General features: G+C 41.5%; 1 protein-coding gene across 1 annotated transcript; it reads right to left on the bottom strand.

The window, feature by feature from the left end:
- Positions 1 to 4,516: 4,516 nt before the first annotated feature.
- Positions 4,517 to 16,142, bottom strand: CD40LG (CD40 ligand). Its single transcript, XM_016944270.2, has 5 exons — positions 15,853 to 16,142; positions 13,860 to 13,991; positions 9,822 to 9,879; positions 7,834 to 7,896; positions 4,517 to 5,216 (listed from the first exon to the last, which is right to left on the bottom strand). The coding sequence occupies exons 1-5, from the start codon at positions 16,006 to 16,008 to the stop codon at positions 4,840 to 4,842; spliced, it is 786 nt and encodes a 261-aa protein (XP_016799759.1). The 5' UTR covers positions 16,009 to 16,142; the 3' UTR covers positions 4,517 to 4,839.
- Positions 16,143 to 18,864: the final 2,722 nt, after the last annotated feature.

Below are 18,864 nucleotides of genomic sequence, written 5' to 3'. Positions count from 1 at the left end.
CTGCAGTATTTGACCCTTGCTTTCTTGATGAATCTCTCCTTCCTTGGTTTTCATGAGCCCACACTTTCTTGGCATTCATTCAGTCACCCCTCAGTCTCCTTTGCTGGACCTGCCTCCTTAGGCTGTCCCCTGAACATTGCTGATCCTCTTTTCCTCGTCTCTTCCAATCTATAGCCTATTCCTAGACAACCTTGACTACCCCCATAACTTCATTTATCAAAATGCAGATGACTCCCATGTCCACAGTTTTCCATTCTGACTTTTCTCCTGATCTCCAGACCCATGGATGCAGCTACCTTATAGATAACTCAGTGGAACTGCAGGAGTGGGGCAGTTTCCTGAAAGTTACTGAATTGCTTGAAGAATGACTCAGAGGAGTGTGAAAGTGTGGTATGGAAGGGGGAGGTTTGTGTGCTGATGCCCCTTAGACTGGGAATCAATGGTCATCGTCTTTTAAAGAAACATTCCTAAATATAGAACTTTGGCTGGGCTCGGTGGCTCATGCCTGTAATCCCAGCACTTTGGGAGGCTGAGGCGGGCGGATTACAAGGTCAGGAGATCGAGGCCATTCTGGCCAACATGGTGAAACCCCATCTCTACTAAAATACAAAAAAAAAAAAATTAACTGGGCGTGGTGGCATGCACCTGCAGCCCCAGCTACTCGGGAGGCTGAGGCAGGGGAATCGCTTGAACCTGGGAGGCAGAGGTTGCAGTGAGCCGAGATCATGCCATTGCACTCCAGTCCAGCCTGGCAACAGAGTAAGACTCCATCTAAATATATATATATATATATATATATATTATATAATATATATTATATATATAATATATATTTTATATATATAATATATATTTTATATATATAATATATATATGTAACCTTCTCAAACCTACTGAAAAATTTGGCAACTCCAAGCCCCCAGCGCTTAGCAGTTTTTGACAATAAAACTATACCATAAAAAAAGGGTCTTTGCTATCCACAGGTCTACTGTAATGTTTGGTTTTTCTTTCTTTCTTTTTTTTGGTTTCACTTTGCTTCACATTGGGTGTGGTCTTTGATCTAGTACATGAGCAAAGGCTCTCATGTGTACCTGGGTTGCCAGGCATTCTCCTTGGTCTCAGAAGTTTCAACCATTTAAGATGGCACCCTGTCCACTTGCACCACTGAATGCAGACAGGTGTGCTGGGGACCATGTAGAGACCCACTTTAGTGCTTCTTACATGATGATCTTCTCCAGAGAGCAGATTCTGCTGGGGACTTTCTGTGGACAATCTCACTGAATCTTTATAAACTTTTTTTTTTTTTGAGATGCAGTCTTGCTTCTGTCGCCCAGGCTGGAGTGCACAGGCACCATCTTGGCTTACTGCAACCTCCCCCTCCTGGGTACAAGTGATTCTGCTGCCTTAGCCTCCCACGTAGCTGAGATTACAGGCACACACCACCATGCTGGGCTAATTTTTGTGTTTTTAGTAGAGACAGCGTTTTGCTGTGTTGGCCAGGCTAGTCTCGAACTCCTGACCTCAAGTGATCCACCTGCCTCAGCCTCCCAAACTGCTGGGATTACAGGCGTGAGCCACCATGCCTGGCCCAGCATGTCTTCTTTTTATTCCCACTTTACAGATGAAGACACAGAGGACTAGAGGAGGTGAAATGACTTGCCTGTACTTATAAAGCTGGTTAATAGTGGAGCCTAGATTAAGACTGTATCTGTCTGACTCGAGATTTAACTACTACACTACAATGAGCATTTCTGGTTTTGTTTTGTTTTAGTGGGGATGTGATTCACAGAGAAAAATAACATAAAAATCATACTTAGTTCCATGTTTCTGTGTCTCAAAGTACTTCAGACTACTTTAAACGTCTAAAGCAGTGCAGTTCCCAACACAGTGGCATTGGGCCCTGTGAAAATAGTTGAATGTAGCACAGAATGTATTCTCTCCTGAAGCCCAAAAGTTTACATGTCATTTCCATTTAAGTGGGGGCACCCCTGTTCTGACAGCTTGCTAGAGCACACTGTTTGCGTTTTGTGGTCATTTGCTAACCATCAAATAACAGAGGCAGTAATATTTTATCCTTTGTTTATTTTCTCTTTGTCTAGAAATAATTATTTGGTATTTCAAACATTCCCACCGTCCCCCTTAGATAGAAGACAGAAGTGACATGATTATAAAAATGGAACTAAGTTAGATAATTTATGATTAGACTATTACAGGTACATCAGAAATGTACTCGAGTCTTTTTCATTTATAGGAAAATGCTGAAAATGTTCAATTGAAGTTTGGAACAAACATATATTATTTTGCAAATTATCATGAAATGTATAATAAAAACATATTATCTGTTTTTAGCTACAGCATAATTCTCAGTCATTTTTTACTCCATGAGTGCATTTTTATCATCCAGATATTTTTGACATAATGAGGATCCTTTCAGTGTAGCAAATTTTTGCTTCAGCCAACACACAGAATTATTTTCTGGGCCATTGAGTTATAAGCAGCTGTATTTATTCATTCATTTATTCCTTCATGCACCAAATAAAGGGCCAATTCAATGCTGGGTCCTGTGGTAGACGCTGAAGTTATCATGGTGAATGGGACAAGGTCTTGGTCCTCAAGAAGCTCACAGCATAGTAGGGAAAACTTCAACCATGATAAGTGCTGTGAAGCACTTGCTAAGTGCAGGGTGCCGTGGGGGAGAGAAATGGGTCTTGCAAGAAGAGAAAACAGCATTCCAGGGCCCTAAGGTAGGAAAGCATTTGTAACCTTGCTTAGAGGAACTGAGGGCTAGAACTTAAGAGACCGAGAGAGGTGGCAGCAGGAGATGAAATTGATTATTTTGGTCTTTATTCCAAGGTTCATAAGAAGCAGGGGACTGGCTGTGCATGGAGAATGGATGGAAGGGAGCAAGAGTGGAGGCAGGGAATCTAGGAGGCTGTTGTACTATTCCAGAAGAGAGATGGTGACAGTTGGGACTAGGATAGAAATAGTAGAGATAGAAAGAAGTAGATTAACTTAAGGACTACTTAAGAGATAGGGTTGATGAGCATAGGCTGGAGGGATTGAACATGGGGGTGATGAGAGTGAAGTCAAGCCAGGTTTCTGACTTGAAAAACTGGGTAGATAAAGACACCATTCATTGGACTGGGAAACATTGAACACAGATCCCATTGTGTGGGGGGAAATGTTAAGAGTTCGGTTGGAATGTACTGGGTTTGAGGAACTAGGCTCACCCTTTGGAGATGCAGGCAAATTCTAGGAGACAGTTGAGAACAAAAGGCATGGCATTAGTGGCTTGAAGATGCTGCTAAGTTAAAACCATGAGCCCAGGGAGATAACCAACAGTGAGCATATAGGACTTACCCGGTAAAGATGAACACACCACTCTGGGATTCTTACATGAAAAATTCTTCTATTGGAGGTGACAAGAAATGGCTCCATTGACTTCAGTGGAAGACTGGGGGGCCAATACTTCCCCTCAGGTTTTCCCAGCTCCATTTCCTCTTGCCTAAGTGGAACCACCTAGACAGCTATTAATAAGCTATGCCACTGCTCCTTATTTAAGGACCCTCTCCAGCCTCACTTGGCTGTGATTAATAAAAAAAAAGTTCTTTCAATCTCCTGCAACTTTTTCAGAAGAAGCTGGAAATAAAGACCTAGATTGCTTTTCACTGAATAGGCTAGCACATCATCGATCAAAGGCTGTCACAGACTTCCAGAAAGTGTGCTGCCACCAAGATATTTTATAATGTAAGTAGCTTGAGAACAAAGTTTATGAAAACATCACAAAGGTTGGGAAAATTCCCTCCAAATGCTTCCTCTTTCCCCAACCTGGCTGGGAGCTTTAGGTACTCAAACAACAACAATAATGTTAAGAGGTCTTTATTATTCAAAAAATAAATAACAAGATAATTACAAGTTCACTCTGGAAACAATGGAGACTGCAGGTAGATACAATAGATTTCCTTTAAATACAGTCATTTCGTAATGAGGAGTGGGCAGGCTCAGGGCTGCACTCCCTACTCCTCACCCTCATCTATAGTGGTAGAGATAGGGACAGGGTGGAAAGAAGAGAACTGACTAGCAACGGCCTGACTCCTGTGTGTGTGCGTGTGTGTGTGTGTGTGTGTGTGTGTGTGTTTATGTGTGTGTGTTAGAGAGAAAGGGGGATTGAGAAGAGAGACTGGGGGAGGGAAGAGACTGACAGAGGGAAACAGAGAGATTGAGAAAGAGAGATTGGAAGAAAGAGGTTGAGAGAGAGAGACTGAAAGAGAGAGATGGAGAGAGAGAGATTGAAAGAGAATGAATAACTGTCCGAGAGGGTGGCGGGGGGTGGTTTTCGGTTCTCCACTGTGTTAGACGTTCTAGAGCCTGGCCCCCTCCAACAAGGCCATAGGAACCCAGAGTCAACCATAACTGAATGTGAGCTGAGGCTCCCCATTTCCCTTCTGCATCTTCACTGATAAATCAAATGCATTATCCATGGAAAGACACTGCACGCAAAGAAACGAAACTGAACTTGGCAAGTTATCTGCTGTTTACTCAGAATTCAACCTGTGCATAATGGCCTTGTCTTTTCATAGGACTCTCTGGATGTCTGCATCAGTGGGGTTGCTGCTTCAGATATATAAGCTCTTATGGAGCAGGGCCCGTTTTGGTTTCATGTGACCTGTAATTCACTTATTACAGTTCTACATGCCTTGGAGTGTATAATAAATAGTTCTCCATAAGGAGGATCCTAGGGTTATAAATAGGCAGTTAACAGGGGGTGGGCTTAACTGCTGTGCTGTATTATGAAGACTCCCAGCGTCAGCTCCACCACAGCCTGCAAGGTGACACTGTTCAGAGTTTGAGTAAGCCAAAGGACGTGAAGCCAGTGCCATGGCTCACTTGGCTTGGATCAGTCACATTGACAAACACCGAAGCACCTGGTTGCAATTCAAATACTCCTCCCAAGTGAATGGATTGTTGCCCGCAAGGTTTGGCGGAACTGTGGGTATTTGCAGCTCTGAGTAAGATTCTCTCGAATCTACCGGGGGACTTTAGGCAGAGGCTGGCTATAAATGGAGCTTGACTCGAAGCTTCCCGATTGGAACAGAAGGTGACTTGGGCATAGATATAATAGAGTCCTTGTCTTTTAACGGTCAGCTGTTTCCCATTTTCCAGGGTTACCAAGTTGTTGCTCATGGTGTAGTATCCTTTTTCAGCCCACTGTAACACTGTTACAAAGAGAGGGAAAGTTTGTGGTGAGGTGAAGCAGAGCATGGTTCACATTCTGACAAAAAATATAGTTTAATGTTGGATATTGGCTTTGTATAGGGATGGATTCTCAAGGCCCCTTCCATGGGCTTCAGAGTCAGACAGAGCCATGTTCCAATCTAGGCTCTATTTAAGCTTGGGCAAGTCTCTAAATCTCCATGAGCTTCAGTTCCTCATCTGCAACACGGGGCTCATATTGGAGCATATTTCAGAGACTTGTGAAGATTAAATAAAGTAAGAGATCACAGTGAGTTTCTTTCTCTCGTTAGAGTTCTTATAGCCAATTTGCCTTGAACTTAAGAAGGCACAAATGATTTCAAAATTTGACATCATAAATTATACATACCAAATTACTCGGACCAAATTTTTGCTAATATTACCATGAATACCTTGCTTGCCTTGAATTTTACAAAGTCAGAGAGTTGTCAGTCTACCTAGCTCAGCCTCAGCACAGAGAAAAGACCCCATTTCTTCCTACCTGATCATGCTGTTGCAAACCTGATCTGCCTCCCCCAGCAAGGACTAAAATTAGGCAAGGAAGTATGAAAATAAACTGTGTGCTCATTTCACGGTATGTTTTGATCTCCCATTGTAGTGGGCGCCACCAACTTGAAAGTACCAGTATTCTTGTGGCTAAGCCAGAGTACCCACCAACAGTGTGCCATTTTCTCGGCTGAGATGTTGAGTGGGTTCAAAGTAGTGTGTGCACCCGACTTGAAATCTCAGCTCCCACAGAAAGCTAGACTGACTGATGGGGGTGAGGGTTGAGGAAAAGTGAAAGTACTGATGTGTTTGCTTCCTTGAGCTTTTTAAAAAATAATTCCTATTCGATAGTCTTAGGTCTATCAGGGCACAAGATCCCACCTGCTAAGACTCGCCCTTTACTAATAGGGAGGCATCCTGAAATGCCTGACAGATCCGGGCCCTCCAGACCACTCCAGAAACAATGCTTCATTAGAATGTTTGCCCTTTTGAACCATTGTATTGAGAAAAAAAGGGCAGGTTCTCAATCTTTTAGTTCAGTAAGTTTACTTTGGTACGTCCTTACCTAATTTTAGTACTTGCTGTGGGATGTAGGGCAAGATTTTAGCAGCATGGCTAGGTAGGAAGAAGAGGTTTGGGACTGGGGTGGGGGTGGAATGTTACTGTCTTCCCATCTGATCCCCTGGAAACCTATTGTGATGCAGACTGTAAGATATTGTAGGACTGATATCCATTACAAGCCTTTTGGGAGAATCTGAGCTCTATGAAATATATCCAAGATCAAGGGTTTAGATACAGGCAAAAAAAGACCAGTGGGAAGCTATTCTTCTAGGAGATTTCTCTGTTGTTGTCATCTGATCCAGAAGAGAGAAGGGGTACTTGACAAAATTATTAAATATTGTGTAACTAACTGGTATTAATGAGGGGCTTTATGTCACCCTTTTGACATCTAAGCCATGGTGAAGTAAACTAAGTAGTGTCACCTTACGGTTGTACAGCACTTGACAGCATCACTTTCGGCCACATTAGCTGATTTGATGCTCAAAGCCACCCTATAAAGTAGGTGAAGTAGAAAACTGCTGCATAGGTAAAGGGTCTTGCTCAAGGTCACCCAGCAAGCAGTGGTCATGGTCCTTGAATCCCAGTGTTCAAAAACTCCCTATTCAGTGCTCTTACTTTGGTACCATGATCCATGATAATGATAACTGTCCATGTGTTACGCCTACTGAGAAGCCCAAGCCACTTCAGAGATGAAGCAGTGTCTTTTTTCTCTCTCTGTCCGTCTCTCTTTCTCTCTCTGTCACACACATATACATATGCACACACACATGCACTGCTTAGAACTCCATTCCGGAGCACTCTGTTGAATTTTTCAAAGACTCCTCTGACGCTCTTGCCTTTATGTTGATGGGGGACTTTATGTTAGCGTGCATGTTTCCATCCATTTATCAGATACGACATATTCTTTGGCACCAGTTATCGCAAGATGCACATTTGGGAAAAAATATCTAAAGGCTAGAATGGTGGCAGAACGTATATGGAAATAAAATCGTTCAGAGTTGAAAAGATCACAATATGTCGTCTGTTGTTACTTCATTGGAAAATGTAACGTCTTGGGACCTATTGATCTTTACAGAATGATTTTACCTTTACTTTCCCTGAGGTTGGCCTCAGTGAGGCTGAGCTTAATCATACAGGGATTGACAGATGGCAGGAAATACCCCATGAGGCCCATTTCCACACAGTGAAGAGGGGTTAGGAGGAGGGATGCTCCCAGTCAGGAGGTCACTACATGCCATTTCTTCTATGTTGTCAGAACAATGGTCCCTCCACCCAGTAATTCATCATTTAGAATCAGCCATTGAGCAAGAACATAATGAGAACATCCAGATTGCATTCCACCTCCTTTTGTCCCTCTAAGTCCCATCTGTGCATTTGAACTCACTTTGAAGACAAAGAAGGGAATAGGAGAAGTGTAGGGGTAGGTTTGTAAATTGGGTCCCAGGGGAAAAGAGTTTAACCATTAGGTAACATGACTTCGGCATCCCAGCCTTTCCCCTTGGGTGGCTACCGCTCAGATGCTGTGTGACTTACCAGATGTTGTTTTACTGCTGGCCTCACTTATGACATGTGCCGCAATTTGAGGATTCTGATCACCTGAAATGGAACCAAAAACTGTCAGGCTAAAATAATGCAAAAACTGCCCACAAAACTATCTGGTCCAGTTCTACAACTGTGTAATAGAGACTGTGCAAAAATAGATTATATAAAAGGAAAGATAAAATGGTCTGACATCTCTCCCACTGAAGGAAAAGTTGGTTTCTAATATCTGAGTAATTGAATTGGCTGTTTCCATCGGTCTCATTCTCCTAACAGTTGATCAATACTCGATTCCATTTTGCATAGATTGACACAGGCTAAAAACACTGGTCTTCACTAGACATACCGTGAATCTTGCTTTTAGGAACAACTCCATACACTGGGGATTTTAGTGGGCTCCAAAGTCTGCACACTTAGTAAGATTCTTATGGTTTCTGAATTGGTCAAGCAACTGGCCGAACTATTGTATCTGTCTTTAATTATTTCTTGTGTTAAAGCCCTGCTCCCTAATGAGATGTGTCAATCTTCTAAGGGCAGAGACTGTGTGGAAGTTTCTTTTTGTCCAGTTATGAGCCTGATATTGGGCACTTTGTAAGTGCCCTATAAATGTTGAGTTAAATTGCATGACCTAAATGACCAGTTTGGTTAATGTTATCATTTCCCTGAAGACTTCTAGGCAGCATCTACATAAACTGTTTCCTCAGATTCCTCTGTAATTAACAGACAGCGTGGTACTATTACTCAACATATCTTGCAGTCATTCTGAAGATAAAACCTTCATGGAAGTCGGATGACCATTTAGTATCCAGAACAACAGTTAAGGCAAGGTCTGAGTACTCTCTTTGCCTCAGAAAATAGTATCTCTATCCCTGTATGTATGTATGCTTTTGTGTGTATTAAATTTGCAGAAGCCATAACATCATGTTCACCAACTTTGTGATATAATATTCTCTCTAACAACACCCCCTCTTTCCCATAATCTGCTGCTGAAGTCACTTCAGGCATTATTGTATTGGTTTGCGGTGCCACATTCTAAAAGAACAGGAAAAAGTTAGTGTGTCCAAGAAAAGGAGGTGAGTGGCAGAAAAAAGGTCCTGGAAAGGGTCATAGGAGAAACAGTGGAAGACATCAGGGATCTTTAGCCTGGAGAAGAAAAAGCTCAGTCAAGGCTTGGCCACCATGATTGCTGTCTTCCATATCTGGACAGCTGCTGGGTAGGAGAGCAATTATACTTTGTTTACTAGGGCCTCAAAGAGCAGAACTGGGACCAATGAGTGGAGATTATAGGAACAAAGTTTGACTTGAGGAGGAAAGACTTCTCTCGAGTAGTATAGTAATCTTGGTATTATTAGAGCCATTCAAAGACGGATCAGGCTGCCTTATGAGGTGGAAGGTGCCTCATCCCTCGACATGTTTGATCAGAGGCTGGACGGTCAGTGTTATTGTGAAGGAGATTTTTGTTGTGGGGATGGTGCTGGATTTGAGAACTCTCAAGGTCTCTTCCAACCCTGAGATGTTCAGGATGCTCTCACTTTAAGAACAGGGCAAATAATAGAACACTGTGACATTGTCACTCCTTGATCCCAGAGGCTCCACCGGCCACTGTGCCCCATGAAAAACTGTTATCAATGAGTGATGAATGCCACTGTTACCAAATGATGACTTTCCTGTCTTCTTATTCCACTGTAGGTGGTATCAGGCTGTATGGTTGCTTCTATTAAGGTATTGAACATAATGGGATTTCTTCAGATTTGGTATCATCGGCATTAAAGGAACATATCCTTTTTTCATAAATATATATGTACAAAGTCTTTCCAAATCACAGGGACCAGAGAAGGTGTCAATTTGACAATTCTGTTCCTGTTTTATTTCCAGGGCTAAAAGTTCCCTGATGCAACAACACTGGATTGTTCAATATGATCAGCCTAAAGCTTCCTTTTAGTTTTTAGGCATTCATAGAAATTAGCAAATAGCAAACCTACCTTTTTGCATTTCAAAGCTGTTTTCTTTCTTCGTCTCCTCTTTGTTTAACATTATATCCTAAAATAAGAAGCATTGCAAGAGGTCATTTTGACAGGGGCTCTGCTGTGGGGTTTTAAAATTATCATTCGTTTTGCATCTGTCATTACTCTGTTGTCTGTTTCTGGTGAGGATTATCATATAGACTCAGATCCTGTCATTAATTCCATCATGCCAATTGGGAGTCCATGGATCTGACAGATGAGCCAACAACCCAGAAAGCCCAGGGGAGAATCTGGAAGTAAAATCCAGGCCTTATTATCTCCATTCCAGTGCTCTCTCCAGACCAGAGGCTGTGATCCTGACCCTTCCTATGACCTCAACCTCCTTGGCTTTGACAGATATTGACAAATAATGCCGAATGGGGAGATGATTCTACCCTGGGAACTGGTATATGGAATATTATTAAACATAAAGCATGGTGTGTATCTATTAGAATAAATTTGGTCTGAAATCCTGTAGGAAAAGATAATAGTAAGTTTGACCTTCGGGAGAAATGCCAGACTATGAAAAGACCCTCAGACATTTTTAATTTTGCTATCCTTTTCAATGGGCTGAAGAGATTCTCTTATTGATAGTTGCACTGTATTTATTTAGAATAATCAGCATTTCGGAAACACAGGCCATCTCCCAATGGTGTTGATGTTCAAAGGCAAGTGCAACACTTCTTAAAAGATTTCTTTTCACTTATAAACTGAAGGAAGTCTAGAGGTATTTAAAGAAGCTAACAGGAACTTCCATCAACACAGGTTGGAAGATGATAAAGGCTGTTGCTGCCATTTTAAAGAGACTGAACAAAAGGCCTGGAGGGCTTAACTGGTCATTATGAGGTCACCCAAAGAAGCTGAGGTTTAAACCAAGAGTGGAAACTGTGAGATGGCATTCATAGGCTGGGCTCAGCTAATTCCATCTGTCTATCCTCTGCACACAAGGGAAGAAGACAGTAGTATTTTCACATCTTATGATAATCAAAGTCCTGTGCTCCTTCCCACTCCTGGAATCAGTTGTCTATAGGACCCTTCCTTTTATTTCCTCCTCCAGAAGGAATTTGTGCTGTCACTGTTGAGTGCTGGCTGTAGGCCCAGCTCAGTTGCCAGATTTAAGGGCGTAGTTCATAGAGCCTCCAGGGGAACCTGAGCCTCAGAACACTCACATGGGCCCCAGAGCTTCAACTTTCCATTTGAGCTGAAGCGCGGCACTATGAAGATGTGGTGACAGGAAAATGTTTGTGAGATCACAAGTAAACAAATGACTATTTAGTGTCTTTTCAAAAAGTAGAGTGTGGTGATCAAGGTTGAGATACTTTTAGGCTAAGTTGTTGCATTGGTGTTGAGGCCTGGCCAAGATGAAAACATGAAGTCAGCAAAGCTCGTGTTTCATGAGCCCAGCCTAGCCTTTCCGTGAACTTTCGCCCAACCACACTCCCCAGAGCCTTTTTTTTTTTTCTTGCTTCACTCCCCACCTCAACTGAAATACTTTTTAAAGTGGACTTTCAGAAAATCCAGAATGGGTTATTTCTCTCTTAGTGGGAGTTCCATGTGGCAGGTATGGACAGGTTGCCCTTTAACTTGAAATAGAAATGCTTTGACTCTCTCAAAGGCATCGCAGGCATTGATGGGCAAATAATCATGGAACTGAACATCTAGCAGAGGTGTGGTGGGTTGTAAGTTTTAATATGAAATTATACTATTCAAAATAATACCTCTGCTTACCTCACTTGAGCCCTGAATACCATCTTTCCCCCAAAATGACAGATTGGTGCTACCTGCCTCCAGAGATAATGAGTTCCTTGTCACTAGAGTTGTTCAAACAGAGATTGGATGACCACTTAGTCAGGAGGTGGAAAGAAGACTGAAGTTGTGGATTGAGAATTGGATCTGATGACTTCTAAGACCCCATCAAGACCTGATTCAAAGACTCCAAATTCAAACTTGAGGTTGCTTAGGTGCAGCCAGACTGTGGCCTGGAAAGAAAGCCTACTAACATTAGCTAAGAAAATATGAATCTAATCTGGAGCTATTCTATAATTGTCCTATTGAGTTTTTTCAAAGTCTCGAATTTTGTTTTAGAGTGAGAAATTTGGGGGAAAGCGTATTGGAAAGGGGATCCGTCATGGGGGAGGATTGGGTAGCTGGAGGACTTTGTATCTACTCATTGTACGTAATCCTAGGTATAGGTGGTGTTGACTAGGGTTCCACACCTGCTGCAGTAGAGACAAGGAGCCTCCTTAGTTGCATGTAAGGAGGAGATCCCTGGGGCCCTGGCTGACATGCCTGAGAAGATCTGCCTTTTAAGAATATGAAACTTTGGAGCTGTCACTTTTTTCATACAAGCATAAGCAGGGAGGCCAAACTGACTGTTTTCTTTACTCCTATCCTCGGTAGCTGATTTTGGGAGCTTTACATACATAGCCAACCTGAAATAATGACGTGAGGAATTGACAATTCAACCGTAAAAGTCTCCGTAAGAAACGAGGGGGACTGACAAGCCACTCTCACTGCCATTGGAGGGAACTGAAGGCTTATCACATAATTGTAGAATGTCAGAGCTGGTAGTGCCCTTACAGATAATCTGTCTTCTCATGTTATAGATGACAAAACTGAGGCCCAGAAAGGTGAAGTTATTTACCCAAAGTCACATAGCCAAGCACATTCAGTCTGTTATTTGGATTATTAGCCATTGTTTTGAAAGTGCCTTTATTCACATTTAAACTGGTAACATCTTCCAATACTCTGTAATACTGGCCCAAATCCTCGAAGAACCGAAGAAACTCAAATCATTTTCCTAGCCGGCCAGTCTTGCAAAGAAAGGGTTTAGGAGTTTCATCTAAAGCCTAGATTAGTGTAAAGAACCTGAAAGCAAGCAGCGGATTTGAGCCGCATTCTGTTCTCCGTAGGTGACTCAGGAATAAGCTGTTAGAGTCTTCACTAATGAATTAAATGGCACCTCGGTGACAGTACAGGAGGGCAGAAATAAGATCAGAAATAAGATCTTAACCCTTTTACGCCTGCATTAAATTACACATCATCTATATGTGAGAACTAATTCCTGTTGGTTTACCCAGATACCCACCCACCTGGCCCAGAACTGTCCTCAATGTGGAGTGCTGCCTCCTAGAAATGACCCCTAAGTGAGCCGAGGCCCAAGGGTATTTGACTCAGTGTTCTGAAAGGGACATAGGCAGAAAGAACTCTTGATGTTCTACCTCAGGAGAAAGAGCCCCTAGACCCTATGTCTGTGATGATGGAATTAATGTAAAGGTTCTAAAAATTCTTGTTTTAGGTATCTGTTATAAGCCACAGTCACTGCAGTGACTTCATGCTAGCTACCAGCCTGGTGGGCTAAAAGGCTTTGAAACCTCTGTGCCTCTGGTCATGACCGGCCATAGAGTGGGCGGGCTTCATGAGCAAGTGATATTATATGGAGTCTGGTTTGAGCGACACTGAGAATGTCTATTACTTATTCCCTGCACCTCTCTCCCCAGTAAAAGGGAAAGATCTCACTGTCAGGACACCTAAAATTCCATCATCAGAGAAGCACCAGAGACTGTTTGTTACAAGTCTTCAGGTGTCCCTTCACTTGTGGCCTGCTGCCACGGCAGCTGTTGACGGCTATTGCTTCCCTGGGAAATGGGGATCAGACTCTGGGTCCCCAGTGCGAGAGCATCAAGGTTTGGATGGGGAGACACAGCAATGCAAAAACCAAGCTTGGTGGACTTCATCATTTTGCCTAGTGGTAGCTGCATATGTAAGCTGACAAATATGTGTGACTGTGCCCCTAAGGGTGTATTTTCCCCAGAGAGTGTCTTTGTGTTTTTTTTTTTAACCCACACACACACACCCATGTATGTGTGTATATCTGCATGCATATATGTGTGTGTGTGTGTGTCTGTGTGTCTGTGGCTATAACCAATCTTTAAACATTGGCATTGTCAGTTTCCCGATCTAGCAAATGTAGTAAAATATTTCAATGACACTTTTACCAGTAATTAAGCTGCTTACCTTCACAAAGCCTTCAAACTGGCTTTTAATCTCCTCGCAGTTCAGTAAGGATAAGGATCTTTCTCCTGTGTTGCATCTCTGTATCGTTTTCATGAATACAAAATCTTCATGAAGATTCCTTTCATCTTCTATCTATTTTGAAATAAGAAGGATATGATAAATGTCATTCGGAAGGAGAATACAGCTAATGATATCTGCCTCTACATTCATTTCCACGGCATCAACAAGAGGAGGACTTTCAGGCATAAATGGGGAATAATAAGTTATTATATTGGCTGATTGCTATTTTGTATTTGCAGTTTAAAAATCTATAAAAGACAGCAATTAAGATGTCATGTTATCAGAAACTCCAGGTAGAAATCAGAGCTATTCTACTAAATGTTCACTACAAAATGCATATTTTTTCAACATACTATAGCAGCAATATTCTGTAATTGTCACATTTCTCATTGCTTCAGTAATGATTGGTCATTATAAACATCAGCCTAGAAAATAGTTTTCTGCAGAGCTAATTTGCCCACTTCATTTTAGTGTTTGTGATGCAGTGCTTTATAAAAAGAAGTTAATTTGCAATGTGTCAGTTAACGAGTTCTAATTACATCTCTCTCCCTTTTAACTTTAGTATTTGTAGAAAACATTTGCATTTTTAAAGAAATCATCTTTTATCCTCAAAGTAACAAGATATTTTATTTTCCAATGTCTTAGAATAATTAAATGTACAGAATTCACTTGCATTATCAACTAATTTTATACCATTTTCTTGCTTTAAGAGTAGATTTTTTAGATTCAAAACAAGATTCAGTTAGCTGGCAGCTTCTGCTGTCATTAAGAGCACATGTAAATAGTATGGTAAATATCAGTCCACTGAGGTCACTATTGCCCCTTTAGAAGCTAGGCCTATGTCCATACATTTGATTGACAGAGCACATCAGGCCAAACACAAATAACCAACCAGACCAGAAGCCCCCTCTTTTGTCAGCAGTGAAACCTAATATTTGGATAACCCAGTGGATGACTTCAGCCCTCACTACCTCACCTTATCCTGTTAGAAAAATCTCATGACATTAATTCTAGGTCCAGATCCTAAGAGAGGACGCTCAAGTATCCCTGATAAAGTGCAATCATCCAGATGCTTTCTAGCCACAGTTCCTGCATCCAGAATTTTAGGAACAGCCAGAAAACTAATCAACTTTCTCCTTTACATCTATGATTGGTATTTTGTCAACACCAGCCAATTATACTCCTCAGTGGAAGTGAAAAAATACATGAAAACAAAATAAGTCCTGATGGTTTTCTTTTCCTAAGAATGCAAAACAGCCTACTAAGTTACTCTGCTCTTTTGTTCCTGCAAGTCTAACCATTTAAAAATGTAAAACATCTCAGAGGGAGACTGAGCATCCTGCAACTACAATCAGTGCTTGTGAAGAATTACACAGAAAATGCTACTTTTACTAAAAGACTGCAAATTCTGGGACTTATCCATGTCTATGTTAATCTGAAGCACTATGAAATTTTAGATCAAATTGACGCTCTTCTTGCCTAGCTGGAAATTTAAAAGAAAAAAGCTGTCTCCATAAAAAAATAGCTTACTTTTAAAGCAGAACTTTAGCAAATAATTATAGCTAGTGCGTACATAGTGCTTACTATGTATCAGACCCCCTCCTAAGCTTTTTACAAGGCTAAACTCACTTAATCTATGAAATGGACACCAATACCATCCCCATTTCTCAGATGTGGAAACTGAGGCACTTGCCCCAGGATAACAGAGATGGTATGGGCAGAGCCAAGATTTGAACCCAGGCAGTCTGACTCCAGATCCCAAGATCCTAACCAGAGACAAGAATATGAGACTTCATTGACTAGGCAACAAACATTATGCCACAAGACCATTCTTCTATTTGGTTTCTATCATCATCCATCATTTGGGTAGAACCAACCTATGAATTAGTAAGGACCCCAAATTTAGTTAATAAAGGCTTGTGGTTCATCTTACCTTGTCCAACCTTCTATGAAGATACACAGCAAAAAGTGCTGACCCAATCATCTGGGTGATAAGAAAAACAGTAAGTAAATACATAAAAATTTTCATGCTGATGGGCAGTCCAGTGGCTGCAGATCGGGGAGAAGGTTGGTTGTATGTTTCGATCATGCTGTGTTAAAGTTGAAATGGTATCTTCTGGCAGAGAAGGTGGCAGAGGCAGCATGAGAAGACTGTCAAAGTGGCCACCTTACTCAGGATTAGTTAAGAGCGCACAATCGTTGCAGCCCACACTTCCTGGAAAATGTGCTTCGTAGTCTTCTCTCCCAGCAAAAACGTTACGTAAAGGTTTTTTGTTTTTTTTTTTTTTTAATTATACCCATATCATTCACTTCCAGGCTTTCCTTTTTGTTAGTAAAGAAGAAACAAGTTTCTTCTTCCATATATTCATTCTTGCCTTGAAATGTCATAGACTTCTTAACAGACAATGGCAGTATTTTCCTATCACTGTCTAACTTTTTGGGTTCACCAGTTTCAAGGAAAGTGACAAATTCATCCACCAGCAATAGACTTATTTCAATTTCAATCTTACTAATACGAAGCGGGAACCTGGTATATGGAGAAAGAAACACATGTCAACAAAAGTTTGGATTGATTTTATGACTGGTGTCCCATCAACTAATTGCTTCTCAGAACTTTGCTTCTTTAATCACTAAACTCAATGAAAGCCTGGCAGGTTTTCAGGTCAAGTCTACATGGCATAAAGCAAAAAAAAGCATGCTGATGGTTATTAAATAAAATTTAGCTGGAAAGATAATGCAAGAAAAATAAATTTTGCAAAGGCAAAGATAAGTAGGGTCTTGAGGGAAATCAGGCCAAGACTCTGGAATTGAAGTTAAAGTAAAAATCGTGACTTGACGTAGCTAAGCTGCCTGTGTACACTGTTCCAATCCATTAGATAATTGTTGATGCTGATGTAACAGTTCAGAATAGGGAAAATAGGCTGCAGTTAAGAGATCTGAATTCTAGTCTTTGCTCTACCAATAAATTGCTATGAGCCTTGGGCAAATCACTTCATCTCTTTAGACCTCAGTTTCCTCATACCCAAAGGAGGCACTTGCACCTGTCTTGCTTATCCTGTAGGTTGCTGTGAAGATCTAATAAAGATGTGCATGGAAGAAATTTGAAACACGTTAAGCAATAAACAATTCTCATCCTGAATTTTTTGGAATTTATTTAGCCTAAGACATGAGTTTAACAAATAATTGCCAACTCCTTACATGTTGGTAAAAACCAAGTGAACAATAACAATATTAAAAACACCTTAAGTTTTGACAATGAATTGAATCACTGAAGTGTGTAGGATTACACATTTCTGAAGGGCTTTTGCATCATCTTATCAGATTTCCTTCAAACTAAAAGCAGCTGTGGAAATCCCTACCTCACATCCAAACCTGGTCTAGAAACCATGATAAAATTGCTTTGATGATTCCTATAAAATTGTTTTGAGAGACAAATAGGAAACGTAAAAACTGCTCTGATAGGCATGCTATCTATATAGTTAGCACCTGCTTTCTTCCCCTCCCACGCCCCAGCATCCTGTCCTGGGCCCAGATCTATGTAGCTTTTCACTACATCTGCCAAGTAGGTGGCTTCGATGCACGTGATGAACTTTGATCAGTCAAGTCAGAGGCTTTGGTTCTTAGACAAGTAACCTTAGTTCCACTGAAGGAAAATTATCATGAGAGCCAAAATGGGCTCAAGGACTTCTGCACTGTCAGTTTTATACAATTTGAGAGTGCCAGAGCTGCAGGGGCCCTGCAATCAGCTCAGCCAAGACCCGAGGGAGGGGAGGCTGAAGGTCACAGATTTGTTCACGTGACCAACTTGAAAAAACAGTTGTTGTCCAACCTCCTTGCCTCAACTTCTTGATCCCCAGCCTCCTACAGTCTGACTTCTGCCCACAATATTCCCCTGAAATTGATCCCACCATTATTAGCTCAATAATAGTTTTGGCTGAATACTTCTTAGAGTTTATTTTTAGCAACCTCTCTATTACTCTGTTGACCTATTATCCTGTTGTCATCTTCCTGAATGCTCTCCCCACTTGAATTCTATGTCACCCTATTCTTAAGGGCTTCTGCCTCTCAGAATCCTTCTTCATGTTATCTTCTTTCCTCTTTGTATCCCTTAAAACTTTGGTATTTCTTCTCTCTATTTCCTTTCCTTCTCCCTTCTCCTCTCCTCCCCTCTCTTCTTGTTCTCCATGGTTTCATTGGGTGATTCATGGGTTTCATGAACTTTCATGGGTTTCAATCTCACCTTCATTGTGATAAATCTCAAATCTATAACTGAAGTCCTGAACTTCAGAGTTGTAAGCACAGCTACCTCTGAAAATCTCTACTTGGATATCCCAAAGCCATCTCACATTTGGTATGCTCTAAAATTAATTTATCTCACCACTCTAATTCCAATCCAGACCTGTTCTTCCTTAAGATTCTCCGTATCTCTGTGAATGGTCCCACCACCCACTTAATTGCCAAAGTCAGAGATCTGGGATCCATTCATGATTTTTCACTCTCTCTTGCCCCAGATTGCCCCAATCCCAGTGGCTTCTTCCTCCAAAAACCTTGGTTGCCACCACTTCTCTCCATGGCCCCTGCCATCATCCTATTCCAGGCCCATATATCCTCTCCTTTGTAGATTACTGAATTGTACCATCCTAACTTATCTTCCTGTTTCTCTTTCTGTCCCACCCCATCCATCTTTCACACTGACAGCAACTGACTCCAGAATGCCCTGCTTGTACCTCAATTCTTGAAGCCTTCTCTTTCTCTCATCCTTCTGCCTGGTCCTCTACCATAATGCCACAATTGGCTACCTTTCCAGCTTCCTCATTTAGGCTGTTTTTTTGATTTCTGATTCTGCATCAGAAGTTCTTTGTCTCAGAATCTCTCATGCCTGTCTCTCCCTAACAGGGAGTTGGCTCCGTTTTAATATCTTCAGCTGCCTAACACGTCCAGAAAT

This window comes from Pan troglodytes, chromosome X (assembly GCF_028858775.2).
Source record: "Pan troglodytes isolate AG18354 chromosome X, NHGRI_mPanTro3-v2.0_pri, whole genome shotgun sequence".
NCBI classification, from domain to species: Eukaryota; Metazoa; Chordata; class Mammalia; order Primates; family Hominidae; genus Pan; species Pan troglodytes.
Note: the sequence above shows the minus strand (reverse complement) of the source record. Positions and strands in the feature narration are given on the sequence as shown.

Coding starts and splice junctions, on each gene's coding strand:
- CD40LG (XM_016944270.2), bottom strand. CDS start 16,008: ATGATCGAAACATACAACCAACCTTCTCCCCGATCTGCAGCCACTGGA. Junction 13,992..15,852: donor TTCATAGAAGGTTGGACAAG/GTAAGATGAACC, acceptor ATTTCAAAATAG/ATAGAAGATGAAAGGAATCT. Junction 9,880..13,859: donor AGTTTGAAGGCTTTGTGAAG/GTAAGCAGCTTA, acceptor TTCTTATTTTAG/GATATAATGTTAAACAAAGA.